This window comes from Seriola aureovittata, chromosome 21, assembly GCF_021018895.1.
Source record: "Seriola aureovittata isolate HTS-2021-v1 ecotype China chromosome 21, ASM2101889v1, whole genome shotgun sequence".
In the NCBI taxonomy this organism is placed as follows: Eukaryota; Metazoa; Chordata; class Actinopteri; order Carangiformes; family Carangidae; genus Seriola; species Seriola aureovittata.
Genome location: NC_079384.1, coordinates 4,794,062 through 4,819,906, shown reverse-complemented (window position 1 = coordinate 4,819,906; position 25,845 = coordinate 4,794,062). Strand labels below are relative to the sequence as shown.

The following is a 25,845-nucleotide window of genomic DNA, read 5'->3' as shown; positions in this document are numbered from 1 at the left end:
AGTAGCTTTGAGACTGATGGGATCTACAGCTTAGAACAAACTCTTATTTATGGCTTCTTTTTTTTTTTTTTGCATAGTATTAAGGTACCGACTCCTGTTGCTTATATGCAAAATACATCATATATTGAGATTATTACACATTTGAATAAAATGTACTCTTAAAAGATGTATTTTCAGATGTTATGTGGATTAGTGCAGATAGAAACAGACTGCAGAGTGAATTTTTGTGCAAAGTTTTGCTGCAAAATGAGTTTTACCAGAAACCTATCTACTTCTGCAAAATGTTTGAATGTGCAAATATTTGGTTGATCCCTATCTAGCAACTTTATTATGTTCTGGTTTACTCTTCTATTTCTCCTTCCCCTTTTTGCTTGAGTCTTATATCAAATTAATGTCATCTGTTCACAATATCCTTTTTAAACAGTCAACAGCTACTTTACTTGGCAGTTATTTGCATGATTGACAGGTCACTTATACACACAGCTACTGGTACAATATAACTGTGGTTCAGTGTCTACTGTGCTGTGTGTCACACTAACAGTAGAAATATTGTGGTGGGAGCTTGTTTTGTCCACAGCAGTGCATGCTGGATGAAAAACGTGAGGTTAGATCTTAGTGACAGCAAGGTCAGGAAGTATTGGGTCCGTGGCTGTTTTCACTAGGAGGATATCCACAAGCATCACTGGTCTGGTTAATGTGTATTTTTCAAGTTTATCAGGTATTTTTTATGATTTCATACTTTTGCCTCCCCTCCTTTTTTATTGTTCCATCCACAGCTTTTAATACAAAAATCATATTACCACCACTGTCCTGCAAAGCTAATCCAATCTGGTCAATGCTATACCAACAGCTCGTCATACTACCTACTCAACATAAGTGATTCCTGTAAACTGATATATAAGATAAGATGGTGTGCATTTGCAGATCATGCGTCATGAAAACATGAGACTGAACATGAAGTTATACGTGACTGCATATTGAGTATCATCAGTGCTACTGGCTGCACCTCAGTTGTCTCTCTCTCTCTCCCTGTTGATATGTCTCTCTGTCTTGTTCATTAACTTTCCCTGTATCTCTATATCTGTCTCAGTCTCATTCTCTCATATATACCAATAACAAGCTGCGCAGAGGTCGTATAAAGTTAATCCCCAACCAATTCACAGAGCCCAATCATCAGTCACATTATTAATACAGGACGAAGCCTGAGGGACAAGACACACCAACACACTCAATAGTGTAGAATAACTGCACGGCTGTTTGCTAGGTCAGTAGTGCTTGAATAGACCTGTTCATTATGATTTGAAATTTAGTAAGTACGGCGACTTATTCTGGTAACACCCTGTTACTTTGATGTGTTTTGAGAGGGAGGGGTGGGTCGATGTCTGATCTGATATTATGGTATTCTGTTTTTAGGGAGGGTTGATGGTCCATGACGTGTTAGCTTGGCACAGGCGATTGAGGTAATGAGAAATTAGCCTCCTGGTCCCTCTGTACATGTTGCGTGTTGTTAGCCAACTTGCTAATGTTAGCCATGGGTAAAGCTACGTTCAGGAATCACCTGGTTTTGTTCAGAGTTGGACGGATACGAACAGTGTCGCTTTTGAGGACGGGACTTTGACAGTGCGTCATGTAGTCGACAGGGCTAACGTTTAGCTAGCTGTTGATGGTTAGTAAATAGCTCCAACATGTAGGCTTGCTGCTAACGAAACAAAGGTAACAAATGTCTTTCTGTGTGGCATAAACAATTGAGTAACGTAATTACTTTTTCAATGATAGCCTAATATTTGTAATAAACTATATTTAATGCTATTCATTAGTATAGGCATGATAGCAACGCGTCATGGTTTTGAATGCTAACTAACATATTTCATACTTGTTGAAATAAAGTTGACAGCAATGACTAAAATTAAAATGTGATTGAAATGTAGTTCGTTAGTGCTCAAATCAGCTCCATGGAGACAGTTAAGGTTTTATGTGAAAATTACCCAGACTGCCCTAGTAAGACCTCACCTAACTGCTCTCTCATGTCGACTCCAAATATCCCATCCCATACTGACAATTTAATAAGTTCAAACATCAGTAAGAAAATGGCTCTTCCTCTGCACTTTTAAAAACTACCTGTCCCCTCCTCCCTCCCTTTCCACTCCTAATCTCCCATTCAACAGTGTCTATGAGCCGTCTGACATTTAAGAACTGCAGCTATAATTATCAAGAATATATCTTCAATAAACAGACACTCAAAAGGCAGCAGCTTTATGCAGCCATGCTGTAAACACTTCCACCTCCTCGCAGACTCAAATGTCAACCTCCGTCTCATCGGCGTGAGGAGGAGCTAAAATCAAATTCATCACTGGGACTTTGAGAGGACAACTCAGTTTAATGTTTGTGTCTGTAAACCCTGCAGACACCGTTATCTTAATTGGCTCCAAAAGGGACCTTTGTAATGCTCATCCATCCAGGCTTGGATGTTCCAATGATTTTGGTGTCTGTCAGCTATGTTGAGATTGATTTTAAATGGCTCTGCGTGCGTGTGTCTTATCAGGTCATGATTCACTGAAGAGGAAGTATTGGATGTGCTCAGGCTCCTTGATGTCTGAGTCTCCTCTGTTTTTGTTATTCACACATTTAAATGCCTCTTTTCCTGGGGATGAATTAAAGGACTCTATTCTCTATTCTACATATGAATTAACGAGGCCAAAATATCAAATAATTATAAATCCTCGGTTCAGTATTTCAAGACAGTGGAGCACATGTGAGGAGAGGTTGCAGTGTGTTGTTCATCATGACAGTGTGAGTTTGCAAAGCTGGGTGACAATGGCACTTAACTTTATGGCACCACTGTTTATATTTGGATTCCCTTCTCAGAGCTAAATGACTGTGACAACACTGACTGTGACTGTGGCAACAACACCATCCAACACTAATGGATGGGCCAGAAAACGCAGTTCATTCCCTCCAGATTATTTAAATGTATAACAGAGGAACACAGTGTACGGTATACACAGTGGTGTGGGATTATAAAGTGTATTTAGTGTCTGTTGTGGTTTCTGTGTAGCAGCTGATCATGTGTCACACCTTTTTGTTTTAAAAGAAAAAGATGTCTAATTTTCCAACATCACTCTGAAATGTTTTGTGTCATGTGTTGGCGGGCAGCTGTGAGCTTTGCTAATGTTTATGAGTCAAAAAAATATATATACATCAGGCACAACATATTCTTAGTGTCAGCTAAATGCCTTACAGGAAAATGTGAACTGCATTTACTGGTGCCGTAATTACAGATTACAGGACAGGAGGGTTAGAGTACAAATCTAGAGCATTTAACGTGCAGCAAATGTGCCATCTAGTGGTGAGAAGCCCCTATAGCACATAGGATTTAACCTGGTGTCAATCTCAGACCAATCCAGCTGGGTGGGCATTAGATTAATTTATTTTTTTTCTTTCTTCTTCTGTCTCAAAACATTAATTATACATTCATTAAAACCATTTTTTTTTTCCATTTAAATTCATTGTCTGGTGAAATTCAGGCATCTATATGTGAATTAATTGGTGGTTTTCTAATCTTATCAACCACTCAAAGCGCTTTACATGTCAAGCCACATTCACCTATTCATGTATTGATTTTTCTCTGTGCCAGACAAAAGTTTGGACAAACTTTAACATTTTGAAGAACTGGTACTTTAAATCCAACGCTTCTCTATCACACACAGAAAGTGCAAACACAAACTAGCTGCCACAGTGGCAACCTGCAATCCTGCTTATCCAATAAGGTCCCTGAAACATAATTAATACAGGTATATAACATAGATTGATGCTTATAGGCTGTAGTAAAAAAAAAAATTAGGACTCTACTTACCTTTACTTTTTTCAATCTCATTTTCTCCCCTTGTTTGTCCCTGTAGGTGGAACAGGAGACAAGGACCGGGCACCAATCAGCCATGAATCCTTCCTGCTCATGGCAAACTCCCAGACAGACATGGATGACTGGGTCAAGGCCATACGGCGGGTCATCTGGGCGCCGTTTGGAGGAGGTAAACCCAAACCTTTGACCTGAAACATGAGAAATATGATCACAGATTCTCATCCTTGAACACGCTTGACCTCATGAGAATGAATGACATGGTGGAACATATAGTAAAAGGCAGAATAAAACCAACAAAAGTAAAGGCCAGAGTTTTTCCTCAGTGAGGTTGAAAAGGATAACCAGCAGTTTCTGATGATATATTACTCAGTTTTCCTCATCAGTAACCATTTAAACATCTCTTTAACTTGGACTGAGGCAGTTCCTTCCGAGCCCTAGCCAGGAAGTATTTGCATTTCTTTGCAGCAGTTCCTGCAACAAGATATTGCTGCTGATATAAGAAAAGATCTCCCTGGTGTATCTTCATTATACTGTATAAGTTACAAACACGAGCCCGGTCGTGCAGAGTATCCCCTTAGCCCCCCGTACTGTGTTTCATTTATTTAGCCTGCAGTTTATTCTCACCCTGATGTCTCTATTCCTGGTGTCAAACCACTGTACCTGATTGGAGCAATGTGGTCAGAGTTTTCTTTCTATTCCAGTGTAGTGATGGTTTAAATTCAAAAATAGAGGAGCAGGTGCTTCTCTTAGGTTTCTGTCTGTGGTGGCATCTGTTGAGGTGAGCTTGATAAAGGAGCAGCACAGTATATGTACTGAATGCAGTCTAGCCTTTGCACTGTGATCCAGTCAAGAAGAGGTTTTTTTTTTTTCCTACAAAGTCTCTTTTCCGTCTCCAAGGAGCGCTGAGCCTGTGGTTAATTCTCACCCTGTCTGCTCCAGTCTGGATGTCTAACGAGTGTACTTGACAGGGGGCCAGAAATATAACCTGGCCTGTCTGGGTGTGAAGTGGGACACAAGGAGCAGCTGAACAGCATGGTGTTGGGTTACAAAGGAGCAGTATATTAATAGGGGTATAAATGTAGAATAACACACCGATGATATAGTGTATGATGTCACTGGTCTCATTTTAAACTTCATTTTTTAGTCAGCCGGGTTTAAGCTCTGCTGGCACGGCAACAGCCAGCTACTAGAGCTACGACTAATGATGAATCAAATTCATCATTAGTCAAATCACATTTTCACAATTAAGAAAAATGTCATGTATTTTTTATTGAAATTAGTAGTTATAAAAAATGTCTGTTGGTCAACTAATGGACAGACTAACTGGACTCCAAGGTGAGATCCAGTCCCTAAAGTGAAAGGTGAAAGATTTTTTGCTGAATTAAATGACAAGAATCATCATCCAGCTCTGTAGCTGCATAACAATCCTAATAAACTAACTGTGGCTTGTGCCCGTCATGTATTACTGTTGGATTTCACAGAGCTGCACATTTGCCATTTCCGAAAAATACCCAGAGTTCCTTGAAAACCTAGAAGGTTGTTTAACACTTATCTATATCCTGGAGGTATTTCCACAATCCCCACAGACCGCTGTGATCATCTGGATGAAAAAAATATTCTGTCCAGTGCATAATAATAATTTAAAGAAAGATTTTTAACCTGTTTCCCAAGTTGCAACTCTTTTTTTCTTATACAAACAAAAATGACATATCTCCATGCTCAACATTTGTATATTAAAATCAAAATTCAGTTTGTCTGTATTTATTTATTTTTTTTTACAAACAAGTTAAAACTATTTCTTATCATGCAGTGGACTGAATATTTTTTTATTCAAATGGTTAGAAGACGAAGACGACTTGGCTCATTGCCATGAATATAATAAGAGGCAGAAACAGGAACCAGGTTAACGCAGTGCGTCTCCTCTTTTGGCCTCTAGTGACCAAAATGTGTTCATTCATGCGTCTTTACATTTGTAAACACCTGCAGGCTAAAGTATTATTTCACATAATTCCCCAGTTTCACATTACCGGGTTAAAAGAATATTGGATTTACATTCACCAGGCAGATAAATAGGCAGCTCTTATATCATGTCCTGTCTGTGTTGTGTTCTGCTTGTTTCCGCTGCTTAAAGTTTAAAATGTAGAAAACTACGAATATGATTAATTCTGGCCCAGCTGTGGCACAGATGATGGGAGGCGGGGGGGCGAAGGTAAGGGTCCCTAAATCCTACCTACACCTGTTTAACAGATGCAATACATTTGAAAAAAATGATTTCACAGTGAGACAGAAACATCACAATCAGTAACATTCATCTATAAAGTGTAGTAGTACTCTGTTATCAGTCACTCGGCTCGGTCATATTTCTGTCTGCCCTCTCAGATTCTCAGGGTAGGGGGGTGTCCGTCTCTCAGCTCTCGGTCCAGAATAGATCTGTCGCCAACATATAGACCTGTCGTTAACGGCAGCACTGTGGTCACAGCACACTGACCCTCGTCTGCCAGTCACATTGCTCTGCTCTGTCAGCTGCCGCTTGCTTCAGCCACGGTCGAGTAAGAGGACGGAGGAGTTGGTCTCTTTGCCGCGGGACTTTGTAAATGCAGGGTTAATCTACCAGAGGAAGTCAAATGCCTGAGCCAGAATGGATGAACTTGGTGAAATGTGGATTTGGGATTTATGAGAAACGCTCTCTTCTGCTCTGCAGCTCTTGCTCTGTGAATTACCACGATTATTGTGAGCTGTCTGCCAGCTGCGACTGCTGCAGCCAGTCACCGGGTAACAAACAACTGTGATTAATTGGCCAATTAACCAGGCTTAACCTTATGTTGTCTAATATGTTTTAAATGGCTTAATTAGTGTGTAGTGTTTACCCATTTCTTCTTCTGTTATGGCCAATTCAAAATAAGAGTCTTTTGAGGATCTTTAATGAGGAATAACACTGAGGTTCAGTTCACAGTCACAGGTAATCAGGCTTTGACATTCTCCTCAACCACTTCAAATTCTACACAAAGGTCGTATCTGCCTGCAAAGGACAGGACAGTTTCATTCATGCTGTGATTGGAGGAGCTTTATGTGAGACACTGGGCCACAACTGAGACTGCTTTGACTTTGAGACACACAGATTCAAGATTCTCTTAGGAATGAGAGCGACAATATTTTTGTGTCAGCTTCATTGTTAAAGGCCTGTTGTAAAAATAAGAGTATAAAATATAGGGGAGACCAGGGATGGTTGTCTTGGAGCCAGTGCGTTCAAAATGTAATAAAAACTGTTTACATGTGTCTGCTATTAAAGGGTGAAGGTGTTATCTCTGCAACACAAACAGAAAATGTCTCAAATACAAGGAGTGAAATGTTACAATACACCCCATTAAATGCAAAGATATTTTTTGTTTCCTCCATCTCTCACCAGGGATATTTGGCCAGCGTCTTGAGGACACGGTGCAGTATGAGAAGAAGTTTGGCCCCCGGCTGGCACCCCTGCTGGTGGAGCAGTGTGTGGACTTCATCAGGGAGAGGGGTCTGGACGAGGAGGGTCTCTTTAGGATGCCAGGACAGGCCAATCTTGTCAAAGAACTGCAGGAGGCCTTCGACTGCGGTGACAAGCCCCTGTTTGACAGGTAGACATGGGGGAGTGTTACAAGGGTACAACAGCTTTTTGAGAGTTAAATGAAAGAGCATGCAGTAAACAGCGTTTTTCTGTGCTCCCTTGCAGTAACACAGACGTCCACACAGTGGCGTCCTTACTGAAGTTGTACCTGCGAGAGCTGCCTGAACCAGTCATTCCCTTCTCCAAATATGAAGACTTTCTAACCTGTGCACAGATTTTGGCCAAAGATGAGGAGGAGGTATGTGCAGTATCCCACCTCTCAGAGAGAGAGAGTGTGTGTGTGTGTGTGTGTGTGTGTGTGTGGTGTGTGTGTGTGTGTGTGTGTGTATTATTGTGTGTCTAAAACTGACACAATCTGCCTTTTATCAGGGGGTCCAGGAGCTTGGAAATCAAGTTAGCACTCTACCTCTACCTAACTACAATCTCCTCAAGTACATATGCAAGTAAGTCCACAGCCTTTTTTGTCTTTTGATATTCTCATTTCAGTTAAATGTGTGATATCTGAAATACACACCCAGGCATAAAAGGGATAAGAACAGGGCCACTGACATATTCACACATGTATAATTTTTTATGCCTCCCTGCCAGCGACAGCCGGGGCCGGAGGCACCATGTTTTCGGGTTGTCTGTCCCATTCTCGTGAACGCGATATATCTCAGTAACACCTTAAAGGACTTTCTTCAATTTTGGCACAAACAACTCAGGAAGGGGAGATTGTGACTATGTTTCCTGCAACTTGGCTCTGGTATTTAACTCTGTATCTCTCTTTAGATTCCTTGATGAGGTCCAGTCCCACTGTAATGAGAACAAGATGAGCGTCCAGAACCTCGCCACAGTATTTGGACCAAATATCCTTCGACCCAAGATGGAGGACCCAGTCACTATCATGGAAGGTATGGACAATGTTCAGTGACTTGGGAAAAAGTCAACACAAACTAGATAGAAATGAATCATCATCATCAAATGTAGCATAAAAACTTGAAAAAAATAAAAATAAAAATCTTTGTAAATTAATAGTTTTCTGTATGAATGTGGTCCATGTCATCCAGGCACCTCTCTGGTCCAGCACCTGATGACAGTGCTCATTAGGGAACACAACCGTTTGTACTCAGGGAGGGACCAGGAGGGACCCACCATACCGCAAACAGAACTCCCTGTCCAGGGACATCAGCTCCAACATCGTAGCCTGGGAGCCTGGATCTCTGAGGAGGACCTTCAGAGCTGCCCAGTCTCTAACCCCGACCAAGAGCTGCACAGCAGTGCCTCTTCTCTGGATGCCAAACTGTGTGCAGCCGTCACCCCGACCCAGACCCCGAACCCTCTACCAAAACTGGGGTCTTCATCAGGGAAGGGAGACACAGTGGTCAGCCCAAGTAAACAAGCCAAGACCATGCCTTCCTGGAAGTACTCATTCAAAAGCTCCTCAGCGCCACGTTCACAGACACAAGGAAAGCAAAGCGGAGGCGGCGGCAGCTCTGTGGCAGATACAACTAGTGTATCTTCTGGTGGGGGAGGAGGTGGAGGTGGAAGTGGCGGGGGAGGTAACTGGCTCATGAATGGTTTGTCCTCTTTGAGGGGACACCGACGCACTTCTTCAGGCGAGCGGTCTGCCCGTGACCGCGACTCCACTGGCTCCTCACAGAGACTGTCCACGTACGACAACGTCACCTCCTCCTCCAGCATGGGGAGTGTACCGAGCGTGTCCAGCACACCGTGGTCCACCTCCTCCTGCGAGATCTCCGTCCCCGACTCTGGAAGTGAGCCTTCGGCGAACCAGAACTGTGGAGCAGGGAGTGAAAGTGGGGAAAAGGGCGAGTGGATGGAGAGCCAGAGGGAGCTTGACAGAGGAAGGGATGGAGGGATGATGACGGACCCGAGCTCTGAGCAGGACAGCTGCGAGGCCATGGAGCTGTGCAGCAGCAGTGCAGCCTGCAGTGAGAATGGAAACATGGCCGTGGCAGCTGGTGTGCCGTCTATTATCATGTCTGAGGATGGGGACGGAATAAATTTAACACTCAGCAGTCTGGTGGAAGGACTGAAGGATGAGCTGAGGAAACAGAAGACTGTCTACGAGACAAGGATACAAAAGTAAGTCTGTGTACTAGGATCTCCTAGTACTATAAATGAAAGGGTCAAATTTAAAAAAAAAATGCTCACAAAACCGCTTTATACCACCTTCTTTGTTGTATTGGTAAAATTCACCTATAGACTAGATCCTACATTTCCCATAATGCAACTCAGTAGCATCTTTTTATTAGACCCTCTCTGCCTGGTAAATGCTCACATTGCTCCACACGCTCGGCTGGCTGGACCCGAACAACAGGGCTACAATCCCAAATGTCCATGACTGACTGACTGACTGACTGACTGAGTGATCATAGTTGTACCATTGTTGAGCCGAATGCCACATGACTGAGTTGGAGTTTCCCCATTGCTGCCAACTTGGTGCATATGTCTTGACTTCTTTCCTAAAAAGCACCTAGCGAGAAATCTAGTGAGCTTTTGGACGAACCAAAAAAGAGGGTCTTTAAAAAGTAAATGAGATGTAAAACATGGGGCTTGTTTGTGGTGGTCTAAGAGCAGCACCATGTAACTGCAGTACATTTAATCTGGGAACCTTTGTTGTGCTTTTCTCTGTGAGCAGTTGTAGTATCTAATGTTTTAAGGTAGAAAGTACTGTACAAAGAGTAAAGGTGAATTTCAATGACCTTTCCTTTCTCTCTGTGTTGTGCTGCATCTCCTCAGACTGGAAGAGTCCAGTGCTGCTCTGTGTGCACAGATGGAGCGTTTGGAACAAGAGATGGAGCAGGAGAAGAAGAAGCAACGCATGCTGGAGATCAAACTACGAAACTCTGACCGAGCAAGGGAGGATGCGGAGAACCGCAACCGGCTCCTGGAGAAGGAGATGGAGGATTTCTTTTCCACACTGGGAGATCTGGCCCTGGGTGCAAGGACTAGCGACATTTGACATGTCAAGGCCACTCGTCCGTCTGTGGCCAAAACTGTGGCCGTCATCAGGGTTTATACTTTGGGGGTTGAGTGTCTTTTAACGTCCTCTTCAGTGCATCAGGGCATTCCTTCAAAAGAAGAACAAAACAAGAAAATAAAGGCCATATTTGTGTACATTCAGGACAAAACTCAAAAGAAACTGAGATATGAAGATGACAGAAGAAATTCTGAAGGAAGTAAATATCAAACTGGGACTGACGTGTGTGGTCCATCATCTACATTATGCACCAGGCGGTTTTGACTTTGTTACGCATGCGTGAAATGGGAACGTTAAGACAGCACTCCTGTGATTACACTCCTTGTTGACGAGTTCAGGGTTTGTCTTGTGAAGGCAGTATTTTAACAGTTCAGATGCCCGTATGTGACTGGTGGAACTTAATGTAATTTCTCTGACATTCTCTGCACTGGAGAGCACTGACCACTACTTTACAAGGACACTAAATGAATAAATATAGTGCTGAAACTGTACGACCTGTTAAGAGATGTTGATGTTGAATGCAGACAGCTGACTGATATTTATCTTTATCTGATATTTATCTTGAAGGAATACTTAAAACATTTTGGGAAATATTCTTATTCGCTTTTTTGCCTACAGGTAACCGCCACTGCTAACACCGCTGCTGTTGAATGGCGTGCATCCATGTGCCACCCGGCAACGTCACTGTCCTAGTTCCAGCCACACCCCCCCCCCCCCCCCGCCCCCCAAATAAAAGTAACACTTTTTTTTTCCAGAGAAGGATATTTTGTATTTCCCAGCTCCCATAGAAGCTCAGGTTCTCTCACACTTTGTGGCATATGATGCACCATGTTGCTGCAGTGTGTTTTTCAGCAGTGTTGCCAACTTAGTAACTTTGTTGCCCGATTGCCTAGCAACAGGTGTGGCTACTTTTTGGACAAACTTTAGCTACTTTCAATGGAAGACAGTCGGCAGAATTGGCCCGTGAGTCAGCGGCACACCTCTCTGCGAGCAGCACGTTCAGTGTGAAGGCTGTCCACCATGATAGGAAAAATAAGAAAGGTATTCTGTATTCTTTCTCTCTGAGCGATCATTTTACAACATAGCCAGACAAATTTAACTTGTGGTTTTGGTGATTTTGTCGGACAGTTATAAAATCGGGGTTTTTTGCACAAGCAGAGCAGCATTTTTGAAGTGGCTGCTGGTTAACATTTATCTCAATGGGCCACGTTTCAGTCACTATTTCATACTTGTTCCGTTGTCTGACAACAGAAACTTAAAAACATGTAAATGAGAACAGCTTTACTGGAATTTCGGCTGTATCAAAACACTGTATATGTGAGCGCAAAGAGTAGGAGAGAAGCAAACACATAAAGGGCTGAAACCGGCTGACACTAAAAAATATTTAGCATACATACATAAGAGCAGTTTCAATCTTTTCATCTTACTCTCAGCAAGAAAGCGAATAAAATTGGTTCCCAAATGTTTTTCAAAATTGTTTTCTCAACTGTACAGTGAGTTTACCCAAATTACAACAAAAACATATTTTTAACTTGCCTGTAGTGGTAGCTAGCTAGCAAATTGCTTTTTCCTTTGGCTGGGTTTTAAGATACAAAAGAGTTCTGTAATTATCCAGAGTCACAAGTTTACTGTTTCTGGAAAGAGATGTTGCTAAATTGAAATATTTTTAAATCTGATTTTTTTTTTTCTTTTTCTTGTCAGAACCAAAAATTTAACCAAAAATTGAATTCAAATTATCTCAATTTTTTGGCCAGAATCTCAGACGAATATCTAAAAATCTAGGAAAATTACACCAAAGCTATTAGCATGGCTAGACAGTACTAATTAGGGTTTTAAAAATAAATATTTTTTGTAATTTGGGCAAACTGACTCTTTAACAACAGTGAAAGCTTTAGCAGAGGCTCCTCCACTTTTATTCACTGCAGACATTTCTTGCTGTTTTACCATAGAATTAACAGAAAAGCATTTTCAGGAAACTGTTTTCCCCAATTCCTTCTGGTAACAGAGCAAAACTGAAGCAGTGAAGTTGGACCTTTTCTGTAGCTGCCTCTGTACTCCTCTTTGTCCTCAGGCCTTTCCAGTGCCTCTCTCGTCACCATCTACATGGTTTCCATGTCCATTTGATGACAAAGTCTCAGTCTGCGGTTCACTCCGAACTTAATAGATGTCAATATACCTTTAATGTACAGATGATACGACAGGGACAATGAAAACAATTACTCAAGCATTGTCGACTTAGCGCATGCTGCCTCGTACACAGGGCGATGTGGCTCAGTAGGTGAAGACCATTTACGGTACACAGTAAATACCAAAGCTGGACTGCCTCAGCTGTTCACTCACTAAAAAATCAGAATGGCCTGCCTGGAAGCCATGTTGATTTTGGCACATGAAGCTGAACACTGCCCTCAAAAAAAAAAAAAAAAACAAACAATGGAATTTCCTGGTCGTGCCTTCAGGGAAGTGTTGTTAAATAGGAAAAATGTAGTGTTGCTTGCTTGTCCAGAGATGTAGTGCATATATTCGCCCATAGTACACACAGTGGCTGCATTGTTGTTGTTTTTTTTATTTTATCTTTTATTTCTAATGTAGCAACAAACTGCTGAAGATGAATAACTTGATCTCCCTATAGAAGGTGCCAATTCTTGTGAAAGTGAATTGAATGGAAGTTTTGAATTAAGAATGTAAACTTGTAGTGAATGTAATGTGTTGTTGATGAAACCAGCCTGATGAAAAAAAAATATGGAAACGATTAACAAAGAGAAAAAAAAAAAAGATAACTTCTTCCAGTTCTTCAAACCGCATTTCTGATTCCAGTCGTCTTACTTTGACTCCAGCTCTTGGCAAGGCTGAACATGTGATGCATTATGGGATACATCACAAAGACCCACATCACATCAGGTCACTGTGATGCGCTTTACAGATCTGGTCCATTGGATTATTCATTTTGTGTTTCCAAAAATGAAAAGTTGCAGATATCTGTTTTGTGAGAATTGCATGTGGTTACATTGCTGAAAATGTCTTTTTTTTAAGCATCTTATTTCCAATCAGAAGAATGTCCTCAAGAAGTTGAAGTGACAGTATAAGTGAAAGTGTGCTTTCGGTTGAACAATGTGACTGTATTTTTCTTTTTCTTTTTTATTTACATTTTTATAAAGAAACATAAAATCAATGGAATTACATTACCCTTTTTAATTGCACAGGTTTACAAGGTAATTGTCTTTTACGGCCTTATGCCTATAAACTACCACAGTCCACAATATGATGGTCTAAATCTATAGCAGGTTCTTTGATTTCAAAAGAGACATTTATTTTCCTGTTCTGTATGTCTCATGATTAAGTGAGTGTTTCTTATTTCTCTGCTGATCATCTATGGTGCTTATTTATTATGGATTTCCACTATTGTAATGAATGGACATGTATGGGAATAAAGGTGACAAAGATCATCTGTAAGACATTATGAACTTGGAGTATTTCATCTAAACCCGTCTGTCTTTACTTGTCTTTTCATTTCATGTAAATTTATCTATTGTTGAAACAGATCAAAGAAATCAAAGATCTTTTTAGAGGCTCCTTTAAAAAAAAGGTAGCCAAGTATTCCACAACACACTGTGCCCTGGTCAGTTCTTTGGGATGTACAGTATTGATCACAATTTATATTAACAGATACTTGCATTCAGTGGGTCATCTGTAATATTTAGTCTGGAGTTATTTTATATATTTCCGACTGTCAACAAATCCCATTATAATACTAAAACCAACAATGTATTGATTGTACTAAAAAGTATTTCCTATAGGCACAATCAGTCTGGACAGTTACATGTTTTGTTCCTCAGGCTCTGTGCTTCAGCACGTTCAATAAAATAATGACTACTACAATAAAGAGAGAGCAGCCGTTTAGTTTGAGGTGGAATTTATCTTACATATATATATATATATATATATATATATGTATGAGGAGTAAAGAGGTGCCCATGCAAGTGAAGAAGAAAATAATATGGCTATCAGAGAGATATCAAAGGAAGTCGGTTTGCCAAAATCAACAGTTGGATAGTTTCTAGAAGTAGGTGCACACAGAAATCAACCTGCATCAAAATGATGGACAGAGGAAAGTGTGGAGATAAAAAAGGAACCGCTCATGACCGACAGCATTATGGGCAAATGGGCCACACTGGGTTTTAGAAATTGAAAAAGAGGAGCCACTAATACAAGTTGGTGAGGATGGAAAAATGAACAAGCATAAATTCACATGAATGTGAAATCTGTTTCCCAAAAAGTAATGAAAATAAACTCACCCTTGAGTGCTTGATTTAATGGGAACGGTGCTCCTGGTCACGCGGTGTCATTTTTTGTTGTTGTGGCACTTCCCAGGACACAGCTCACGTGCTCATCAATAAGCTTAAATAAAGCTTAAATCCAAAATGTCCACAGCAAACACAGTCTGGGGCTCAGCTCAGGAAAATGATTGTTTGTTTCATGATAAAGTCCCTTCGCCCGCGTGAAGTTCACGAGTTTTAACGACTTGCTTCACTACAGTCTTGCACGAGGCTTCCTGGCGGAGAATACAATGAAGGGAAAATTACCTCCAACATCGAGGTAGCAGTCTGACATTTTTTTCCCCTGTTAAATTTGGCGATCCAACCAAGGTTGCTTCCGCCTCTCAATGCAACCAGACTCTGCCTTCATCCAGTGCTAACAAATAAAACTTTCGCTTTCGTTAATTTATGTGCCAGTGTGTAACTTGCCCTTAGTGCTAGCCTCCTGCTAACCTCGAAGCTAGCGTAGTTAGCATGTTTGGTGGAAAAGTCCCGGCTGATATTGTAATCTTTGAATACCGCAACGTTTTCTTGACAAATCCGAGACATGGCCTTTGATCGGACTTCAGTGGGAAAAACTCTGGTGTCTTTGCATTAAAATGGCTGTATCTCCCACGCAGTTCTTTCTAAATTGATGTGACCCCACTGCAATTAAATAACAAAAATGTGTAACTGCCCAAATACTTACAGTCTGGGTTGTATATCACATTAAAGAAGTATTATATTCATATATACATTTATTGTCCTGTGTACACAGCAAAAAATGTTTGGCAACTTGTCATGACAGAAAGAAGAAGACATACAACCAGAAATCAAAGTGTATTTTCTTTTATTTGCAGTACATGTTTTTTTATTTTTTAATATTTTTTTTAAGAGGTGGCATCATCAGATCCCAGTGCGTGTATTCTAGTAGTGCACTTCTTTGTTGGTTGCGGTTTTTGGGACGCATAGATCCAGGAATTCTTAAAACTACTTGCATGGCTGGATTCACTAGCAAACATTACAAACCAGCACCATACATATAATGATTTATAATGATCTTTTTTGTGTTTATTAACATTATTGTCCTTACCACATCCCAAATTAAAATCTGTCCGCCATCTTGTGACTTAAAAGAGCTTCCTGTCTCTAAATCAAACCCTGGCTGACAGATTTGTTTGGTGGGTAAGACTGATTACGTAACATTATGACTATAAACAAGTCACAGAAATAAAAATTGATCTTATTCATAAAAAAGGAAAACATGGATTGACAGTACCAAACATTTTCTTTACCTTCAGGAGACAGCTAACAAAGGCTAGGCCCATCACATACTACTAGCACAGTTTTCTGAAGGTATTGCACATTTAGTTTAAAAACAAAAAAACAACAAAAAAAAAACAAAAGAACAAAAAATACATATAACAATTCTCTTACTTCTAGGTGAAGTATACATAATGTACAAAACTAGAAGTCTGTTGAAACCGACAAATAGTACACTTTCAAATAAATAAATAATGGAATCTGTTATTCACACGTCTTCAATAGCTAATTCTGCAGGCGACTAAATATATGCAAGAACTGGCAGAAATTCAGCGTGAGGTAGTTCATCAAAGCCGACTTAAATCAGAATGACATAGTTTGGAGAGATGCAGTAATAATAAAAAAAAAAAAAAGCAACAACAACCTAAGAAGAAAAACAACAAAAACAAAACAAAAAAACCTCAAATTAAAGCCCCTAATGTTGGGCAAGAAAATTAAGAGCACTTTCGACAACAAAGTGTTTTTTCTGATTGATTCTTTTAGCTAATTCGACAAATGGACTAATATGACGAATGGATACATGTCACTTTTTCTCCCTGCTATTGCTGCCTTCTTGCTGATGTGACACTGTTTAAGTCCTTGTTTTTTTACTCCATGTCTGTCAAAACACTGCTGCACATTTACAACTGGACAGTTTCATTTTTTGCTCTTGTAATCTTCAATAAGACTGAATTAAGTGTTGCCCTGTACTAATAAGGCTTTGCTGCTGCTGCTGCTGCTGCTAACACGGTACCTCGCTAGCAAACCCTTGATGCTCAATAACTATTCTTTTCCTTTCTGCTGAAAAGAGAGTAGGAGCTATTGCACCAGCTGTTCGTAAGTTCAAACTTTGCCTAGTTGTAGCATATATTGTGTTTCGAAAGTGAGAGATTTACGCATCACAAAATTAAAATGGGTTGCACCACATAAACTTGCTTTTATATAGAGTTGTTACTAAATATTTAAACCCAACTGCCAGGTTAACTGTTGTGTAGCTAACTGTCAAAGCTAACATTAGCTTGCTAACGTATTAAATATTACCTGTTATGTAGCTACTGTAACTGACAAGGCTAACATTAGCTTGCCAATATATTAAATATTAATTCTTGAGTAGCTCAGTGGCTACGCTAACGTTTGTTTGCGTTGTTACCCGTTAACAATGAAAAGAAAAAGAGGTAATGCAATATGATCGACGCTCCTGTCCGCACTGGAAATGCTGTTAAATATGAATGTAAACTGGGAAGTTTTTGAAATTTGAAATAAATTTCACAAAAATAACTCAAATCAAATTACAAAACATAACGCTAATAATTTTAGACTAAGTAAATTAAACAAATTAAGTTAAAGCTATATTTCCCACTTATTCTAAGCTAAACATTATCATTATGTTACAGCTTGTGACGCTACAATTCCAGTTTAGATTTTGTTTTGACAGTGCTACAGATCATTTCGGCAGCCAGTTTACTCATTGCTCCGGCTTTTACTAACAAAAGACATTCTTTTAAGTTTTAATGGTGCAACCCGGTTTTGTAAATCACTAGTTTGAAACTAGCAAGTTGTTGCTAAGAACTTAGGAAGGACACACACACTTGGTAATGGATTTACGAATAGCCGTTTCGGACTGAAACAGAGAATGAGCCATAGTGTGACAGTATTTGAGAAATCATGCCGTTAAATGAATGGTTATGTCAGTGTTTAGCCATACATAGTTGGCAGACAATAACAAGGTGCCTAAGCAGAGCGCAGCACAGAGCTACGGCGCATGCTACAGTCTAAAGACAACCTTTTTTTTTTTTGCCACTTTGCTTTGAGCTTACTAGATAAATGTCCCAGTGCCGTTTCTGCCAACACCCACAACACCTGCTCGTGATCCATGACAGAGTACAACCCATCCAGACTCTTGCCTCTTGCAGAAAATCATGCAAACATTTCTAGCTGGCAGAACGGCTGCTTGAAACCTCAACCATCAAATCCTCAAGCAACTTACCTCGATAGATTTGAGCTAATACAGCTAGTTGACTTTTCGGCTTCTAATTTAAAAATTAATTAGCCAGAAACGCTATGTTTGTTTGGCTCTGCCTCTCAGAAATATGTTTGTGCATCAATCTGCTTTTTTAACCATAAACATTATCCAAAACCATTTGCAAAATACTGACGATAATGCAGAGTTCACTCGTTTAGTTTGCTCCAGTAGTTGAACTTACTCACTTAAAACTTTAACTTTTCAGTTCGTTTTTCTCACTTACAATCATCACATTGGATTAGTACTCAAAAAAAGCCAAAAAACTGTTATTAACCTATACTTCGGTTGCTGTCACTGCAAAGAAATACTTCTTTTTACTTTGATGAAAGACCTTGATAAAACTGCCTCTTCTTCTGAAATGACTCAAACACATGCCTAAACATCTCGCTGCATACATCATCACCTTCTTACCCTGCAAGACACCACAGTCTCCCGCCCAAGGGTCAAAACCAAAACAAGTAGAAAAATATACAATACATTTGTGAGAACTACAACCCCATCATACATTATTGGTTTGATGTGGACACTACTGCTGTTATCCAGACGCCGTTAAAACCTACACATAACGAATACACTTCCTCCCATGTACTCAGGAATGAATGACAAACAACAGGCACTTTTCCTTTCAAAATAAATCAAAATCACTTAAAAAGGGCACTATTATTGCATACAGTAGAATAATTTGTTTCATTTTACTCGGCTTGTTTGTGCTGCTGTTTAACATGCTAAGTGTTAGGTTCTTTTATTCACAATTGTAGGCAAGTCCGGTACGCAAAGTGTTTGGCCAATTTTTAGAGAAAAACAAAAAGAAAAATCACTTTAAAATTTCCAAATTCAGTACAGTACATTACTAATAACAGGATCTGGTAGTAGGAAGCAGACATTTTCTCACACGGTTCCATCAGGTTTCCGAATCATTATCCCTCCAAGACGCCGAACATCAACACGTTCATCACTCGCGTTCTCAATATCACAATTCCCTACTTGACTGAAGCACATTCTACTTACACCGTCACCGATTTTACAACCTCACGCAACTCTACGTCTCGACAAACCTTTCCTAACCACGACGAAAAACATTCTAAAAGTCCTGAACTGTTAACAATACCTCACTGTCAAAGCAAGCCAGAGGAGAACGTGAAACAGCTCTGCATTCAGTCCTCCAAAGCAAAACCACCGCTCTAGTTCCATAACGTCAAGCTGCCTGTTGCAGACAAGAGAAGAGGTACTTTAAAGCACTTAAAAATACAGAAGACAGTCTTCACAATGCTCCGAGTTATCCTGCGGGATGTCACTGTTCTGTTATCAATCCCATAGTTTAATTGTAGATCATAAAATAAATCATATGGTGAAAGTGAAACTCACTATTTTGTAGTTTTGACTGAACAGGAAGTGAAGAAAAATTATAAAGCTTTCATTAGGTTGAAATTTACAATGTAGGCTGTAGTAGTGACTCACAAGAAAAAAATCTTTTTACAAACGCATCTAAAATGACCTCGGTTGAAATAAATGGATATGTCATGTGAATTTAAAACAATATCCATATGGTGAGAGATAAAACAGGTAAGGGGAGTACTAAGACCGTACATTTGTCAATTAAATTATGTTTCAATGGCTCACTGCAAACTCATATCGAAGATAAAACTACATCTACCATAAAATCTGTACAAACTATATTTATATGGCAAGTTGTAAAAGCGAGTGAAAACAAATGACTTTCAACAGAAAAATAGATCACATTAAACATTTTACACATATTTCTTTAAATTCTCACTGTCGGTTAATACAAACCGGAACATAGTGAAATCATAAAAATTCTCTTATCGTCATCTTAGGTTTCTGAAAAATTAAGAAATGCCACAATAAATTACAGCTAGGACTCAAATGAAAATAAATCCTAATTTTTAAAAAAAAAAAAAAAGAAAAGACTATTACTGTCATAAAAAAAGGAAAAAAGATCTGTCCTTTCAGAAATATTTCTCAAACAGCTAGCTGGCTAATCGCTAAACTACTGAAGACAAGCACATAGAGGAGGTGGGAGGAGGCAGATGCAGGGGGCGGGGCCAAGAGCCAGTGTCAGGCTGGTGGTCTCAAAGGTGACCAGGGAGAGTGGCCCAGCCCAGCCCAGCCCAGGACCAGGACCAGGACCAGGACCAGGACCAGGAGGAGGAGTAGATGATAGTCATCTGCAGCAGCCCAGGGGGCCAGCGGTGGTAGCAGCGGCGGTGGCGACAGCGGCGGCGGTGCTGGCTGTCTCCAGGCTGCTGTCGGTGTCGGTCAGGGTCGGGTCGGGTCGGTGGACATGGAGGCGGAGGAGGACGTGGAGGGGTGGTGCTGGTGGTGCTGGTCGGAGCTGCTGCTCACTGTTGCACCTGTGCTGTGAGGAACAGGAGAGAAAGCCTGTGGTCAGCCATCGAATGCTATTGTGTAGCTGTAGTTGAGCTAAAAGAGAGAAAAGTCTGGGCAGTGCTGGTGAGATGGAGCTCTTTCACACGGTATTCAAAGACATCTGCGCCAACTTTCACAGTCTAATCTAACATTGTAAAGTTTATTGTTGATCAATGACAAAGAAAGAAGATAAAATGCTTGCTGAACGGTTCCATGATAAACTTTTCAGCCCCTTTTCTCTGCTGTTTTTCTGCCTGACAAACGTCCAGCTGGCTTCGTGCCTCTGACCACAGAATCTACATGTGAACTCCTACTAGAGCATTAACATCAGTATCAGCGAGTCAATAACTTGTGTTCATAAGTGATTTATGTGAAACTTATGACCCACTTGTCTTTGGACAATGAAAACTAATATTAATTCTGGATGGGCCAAATAATGAGCTCACTTTTGTATTAATGTTACTGCTTCGTGATTTCATATGTTCACAGAAAAAAAGTGGCTTTGAACCTGGGATGATTGTTGGTGGCGTGTTAGAGTATTTGTGAAACTGCTGATCTTCGGTAAGCATCATTTCTGCAGACAGAAAGGCCTTGTTGATGAGGTCAGAGGAGAATGGCCAGACGCTACGGAAGACCACGTCCGTCTTCACTCTGTCAACCATGAACAGAAATGTGAGGCTGCGGTGAGCACAGGCCAAAAACGGGACAGCTGAAGACTGAAAAACGTAGCCTGGTCGGATGAATATGGAGTTCTGCTGAGGCAGCAGATGGTAGGGTCAGAATTTGGCTTCAACCGCATGAATCCATGGACCCAACCTGCCTTGTGTCGACAGTCCAGACCGGAGGTGGCGGTGGTGGTGTAATGCTGTAGTGCTGTGAGGAATGTTTTCTTGACACACTTTGGCCCCTTAATACCAATCAATCATGGTTTGCATGCCACAGTCTGAGTAATGTTGCTGACCATGTGCATCCCTTTATGGCCATGATTTACCATCATGGTAAACTTCCAGCAGGACAACGCTCCGTGTCACAGAGCTAAAGTCTCACACTGGCTTCATGAACATGACGGTGAGTTTCAGTGAACTTCAGTGACCTCCTCCCCGGTCAACACATCTGAATCCAGTAGAACCCCTTTTGCAATGTGGTAGAGGGAGAATCACAGCGTGAACGTGCAGCAGACAAATCTGCAGAGACGATGTGATGCAATCATGTCAGCATGGAGCAGGATCTCAAAGGAAAGTTTCTAACAGCTTGTGGAATCCACGCCCCGAACCGAGCGGCTGAGAGACCAACAACTGAGGCTGTTTGGAGAGTGAAGGAGGCCCTGCGCAGAGTTAGCGAGGTGCTTTTTTAATAAAGTGCTGTGTGAGTCTATGTGCACAGGCATGCTGAGCAGCACAATCCTGATCCATTTCCCATCTCTGGGAGGTAAAAGCTCACATGAAACAGGCTCACGAGCACACACTCGAACACACACACTCAAACACACAGACTCAAACACACACACTCAGACAAACAGACTCAAACACACAGGAAACTCCACTAACCTATGGACGCTGGCTGTCCCCTGATGACGCCGTTCTTTGTCCTTTCTTCCCAGTCCAACACTTCTTTATATATCAATTCTGCAACAAACAAAGTACAATCATTTAGTTCAGTGAAGAGGTGAGAAAACATGTGTATGCTACATCTAATTTTTAAGTCCTAAACAGCAGTTTGTCCCATGAAAGCTGTGCTAACGAACACAAGATGTTTTTCATAAATCTCATCTCTGGGTTTTGGTGTGAACAATTGCAGACTAACTAGAGGCAGGTAAATATGAGCAAGCTGTTTCCAGTTCACAGATTTCCCCTTACAGGTTTTCAGGATTACATAACCGTGTGATCTGGTTCTATTTTAATATTAATGTTGAGCAGTTTTACTTTCGCCTGGCAAAGTGAACACAAACCCATTTTTTACAGGATAAACTAATTCTAAGGAGACAGACATGGGATGACATGTCCTCCAGCAGTGTGTGGGGAATTGGGAAACACCAACCTGTCACACCCCAGGTGTGAATCTCCTGCTGTCATTATCAATCTGGCAGCACTGAAAAGAGCATCGAGACAGAGGAAACACCTTCTCCTCCAAAGTTTCACCAGTCATTTGAATTCAAGTCTTGACCCCCTGTGATCTGGGTATAAGTCTATAATTCTGACCTTTCCTTTGACTGACTTACATCGTAAAGTCATCTCTTCAGTTTCATCAGTTTTCTTCCAGTGGAGGAACTGGGTCACTTTTGTCTTTTACTGACTTTAAATGTGCAATCTACGCTTCTATTTCATCACAGCTTGATTCTTTATTTATATGAAAATACCAGTAATTGATACGTTACAGTGTAAAATACAATTTTACACAAGCAAAGATTTGGCTGCAGATAATCTGTGATTAAATGTATGTGAAACAGGAAACCAAGAGGAGATGTACAGTTCATTAGTACATTTACTAACTCAGACAGATTATGCAGAGGAACATTCACCTCAGTTTGAGAATGAAGATTAAACATCCCACAGGCTGCAAAAGCACGAAGCCAGACCGACCTTATGCAACACACTGCAAAAAGCTAAGCACTTATGACAGTTTATCAAAGAGGAGAGGAGAAACGGAGGATCTTTCCTACCTTTCCACTCCTCCACTGTGTGCTCTCTCTCATCCAGCTGCTTGTCTGTGATCACTGGTGGTGGCTGCAGAAAGACAGACGGACACATGTTTTCAATATTTCAGTCCTTTTACCAGATGTTCATTCTAAACACGAAGCCCACAAACATCACAGACGCGGTGAGATCAAAATAACAATCCGAAAATAATAAAATTACATTCCTCCTGAGAATAGTAACTTTTACTTGTGTGTGTGCAACATTGAATTATTATTTTTTGTCCTTTGCCTTCTTGCCTCAATGTATTTACTCGCGCTGTGACCATTTTCATTATCGATTAATCTGCCCATTAGATGACGTCTTGTTTTTGCCCGACCAACAGGCAAAAGCCCCAAAATGATTCAGTTTAACATCATGTACGAAAAGGACGAGCATCCCTTTTAAAAAGCTGGAGTCAGCAAATATTTGGCATTTTTGATTTGAAAATGACTAAAACGATTATTCGATAATCAAAATGATAGCCGATTCATTTTCTGTCAATGAACTAATTGATCAACCAACTAATTATTTTTCCCAACCAACACTGGCTGTTAATCGGGATCAAACTCATGTGATTCAAGTTATAAGACTTTCTAACTGATGAACTGTTTCCATCATTTGCTTCTCTTTTCAATCACTGACACTGGCAGTTCATCATTCTGCCCAACTACCACACCTGAACTTTTCAATCACCACGGTGAGCCTCAGTTTTCATTCCAAGCAAACATCACAGCAGCTGAAAACTGTGATGAGCGGCACTTGAACTAGAGAAGAGAAACTCAGCTGCTGCAGCTTCCAGCTCGAACTGAAAACCTCCAGACTCAGCTAATGACGGCACGAGATAGAAAACCGCTGCATTAAATCTTCCTCACATTAAACCCATTTTATGCAGATTCTTTTTCTGCTTTGGTGTGCACAAACCTTTCCAGCAAAATACCACAAACTCCTAAATTCAAATTTATAGCAGCACTGACAGAGTTTGGATAAACTACGCCAAAGCCAGCCGTGAGATGGAGTTATCCGTCCTCCCCAGAGTCAAACTGAGATTTGATGTATTTGTGCAGTGTCAGAGCGAACTCTATACAAATCTGCACTTTTCAAGGCTGAACTGTCAGTTCTAAGGAATCCTTTCATGCCACAGAGGAGAGCGGAGGAAAGAAAGCAACAATTCACTTCATCTCCCAATCCGCCTGATCACAGGCAAAATCAATTTTCACTGGCTGAGTCATTGTGTTTCCAAGGAGAGCACAAGGGATTGTCACCAGACTTGAAGTCTCAACTTTGGAAACATTTTCTCAGAGTTTCTGAGGGGTGTGGACATCCCAGCACAAACACACATTTTGCATGCAGACAACATTTTTAGAGGGAAGAGTTTCTAGTCTTCAGACCTAAAATTGAGCTTTTATTTCTGAGATAAAGGGATTCAGAGGGTGAGCAACATTGCTTTACTCTCTACTAATGTTGTTAGAAATGACAAAAGTGTGATGAACAAAGCAACATTTGAATCAAAATCTAATGAGAGTTGAGGATTTGCTTATGTTACAAGGCAAATGTCGTTTAAATCTGATCGAACCAGGGCTGCAACTTAATTTCCACTATTGATTAATCTGCCTACTATTTTCTTGATTTATTAATCATTGCCAGAAAAAGGTGAAAAATACCCATCACAGATTCCCAAAACCCAAGGTGATGATATTCAGTTTAATCAGAGAAGACTAGAAAACATTTGCATGAGAGCAGATGGAACCACAAAATACAGTTGCTAATTAATCTTCTGTCAATCCACTAATTGATCAATCGACAAATCGTTGCAGCTCTAGATCAAACAGTCATGCGAATGCCAATTAGCTCCATTTTTGAGCATAAATTGAACATACTAGTAATTAAAATACTAGCGCTTACCGCCTCCACTTCAGTGGGGTCATACCACACATTGATATACGGGTGCTGGAGAGCCTCATCCACTGAGATCCGTTTTGACGCATCGATCACCAGCATCTTGGATAGTAGGTCTCGGGCTTGGCTCGCTGAAAAGAAAATTGTGGAAGAAAATAAGATAAAAATAGTGACTGTTTAGCCAAACAAAACAGATTTCCATTCTGCAATTTGTTCCAGTTGGGAGTGACTGGCTTCGTTAATGTGACACATTTCCTGTTGAAACAGGATGTTGGTGCAGGGAACAGTACAGGGGCAGGTCGTTCGGAGGTGTAAATTAATTGAGCATCTCTGAGGGAGGAAACAGTTTAATCTCATAGAATGCGGTAAAATAATAGTTTCATTGGTTGGAACTTATGTGCACCAGCTAAGGTTTCCAGACAGTGAAGGCTTATACAAACGTGCCCTGTGGAATTTCTTGTAAACAAACAAAGTTACGTTTACCACTAAAACACTTTATGCGCGCCCCTCATGCATGATACAAATACAATGGGGACCCAGTCATAAAGAAAAACTACACTATAGTGCTGCTAGTGGTTAAAAACAAAACAAAAGATCATTTTGTGTCTGTATTTCGGTTTGTCAAGAACTTCCACCTTGATTATCACAAGTTCTGCCTGAAAGCCTTGTGCCAGTGTGGACTATCACAGCTCCGATACATGCAGTTAAACCAGACTTCTTCAGGGGAAATACACTGCTGTCAAATATTCCTGCCTGTGTAAATTAATGAGGGCAGAGAAGGATGAGCTACTTTTTTCCTCGCAACACACTGCAGCAGCTC

General features: G+C 40.7%; 2 protein-coding genes across 2 annotated transcripts in view; one reads left to right on the top strand and one right to left on the bottom strand.

The window, feature by feature from the left end:
- The window catches only part of si:dkey-191m6.4 (rho GTPase-activating protein 22), a 33,428-nt gene extending 19,529 nt beyond the window's left edge, over positions 1-13,899 (top strand). The window contains exons 4-10 of the mRNA XM_056365714.1: positions 3,900-4,028; positions 7,266-7,473; positions 7,569-7,701; positions 7,833-7,906; positions 8,235-8,356; positions 8,513-9,551; positions 10,209-13,899. Of these exons, the coding sequence (XP_056221689.1) occupies positions 3,900-4,028; positions 7,266-7,473; positions 7,569-7,701; positions 7,833-7,906; positions 8,235-8,356; positions 8,513-9,551; positions 10,209-10,431 (1,928 nt within the window). The 3' untranslated portion in view covers positions 10,432-13,899. The remainder of the gene's footprint in view (positions 1-3,899; positions 4,029-7,265; positions 7,474-7,568; positions 7,702-7,832; positions 7,907-8,234; positions 8,357-8,512; positions 9,552-10,208) is intronic.
- Positions 13,900-15,574: 1,675 nt separating this feature from the next.
- mapk8b (mitogen-activated protein kinase 8b) overlaps positions 15,575-25,845 on the bottom strand; it is a 28,352-nt gene continuing 18,081 nt past the window's right edge. Inside the window, 5 exon segments of the mRNA XM_056365715.1 lie at positions 15,575-20,350; positions 20,353-20,438; positions 22,002-22,079; positions 23,114-23,177; positions 25,032-25,156. Of these exon segments, the coding sequence (XP_056221690.1) occupies positions 20,249-20,350; positions 20,353-20,438; positions 22,002-22,079; positions 23,114-23,177; positions 25,032-25,156 (455 nt within the window). The 3' untranslated portion in view covers positions 15,575-20,248.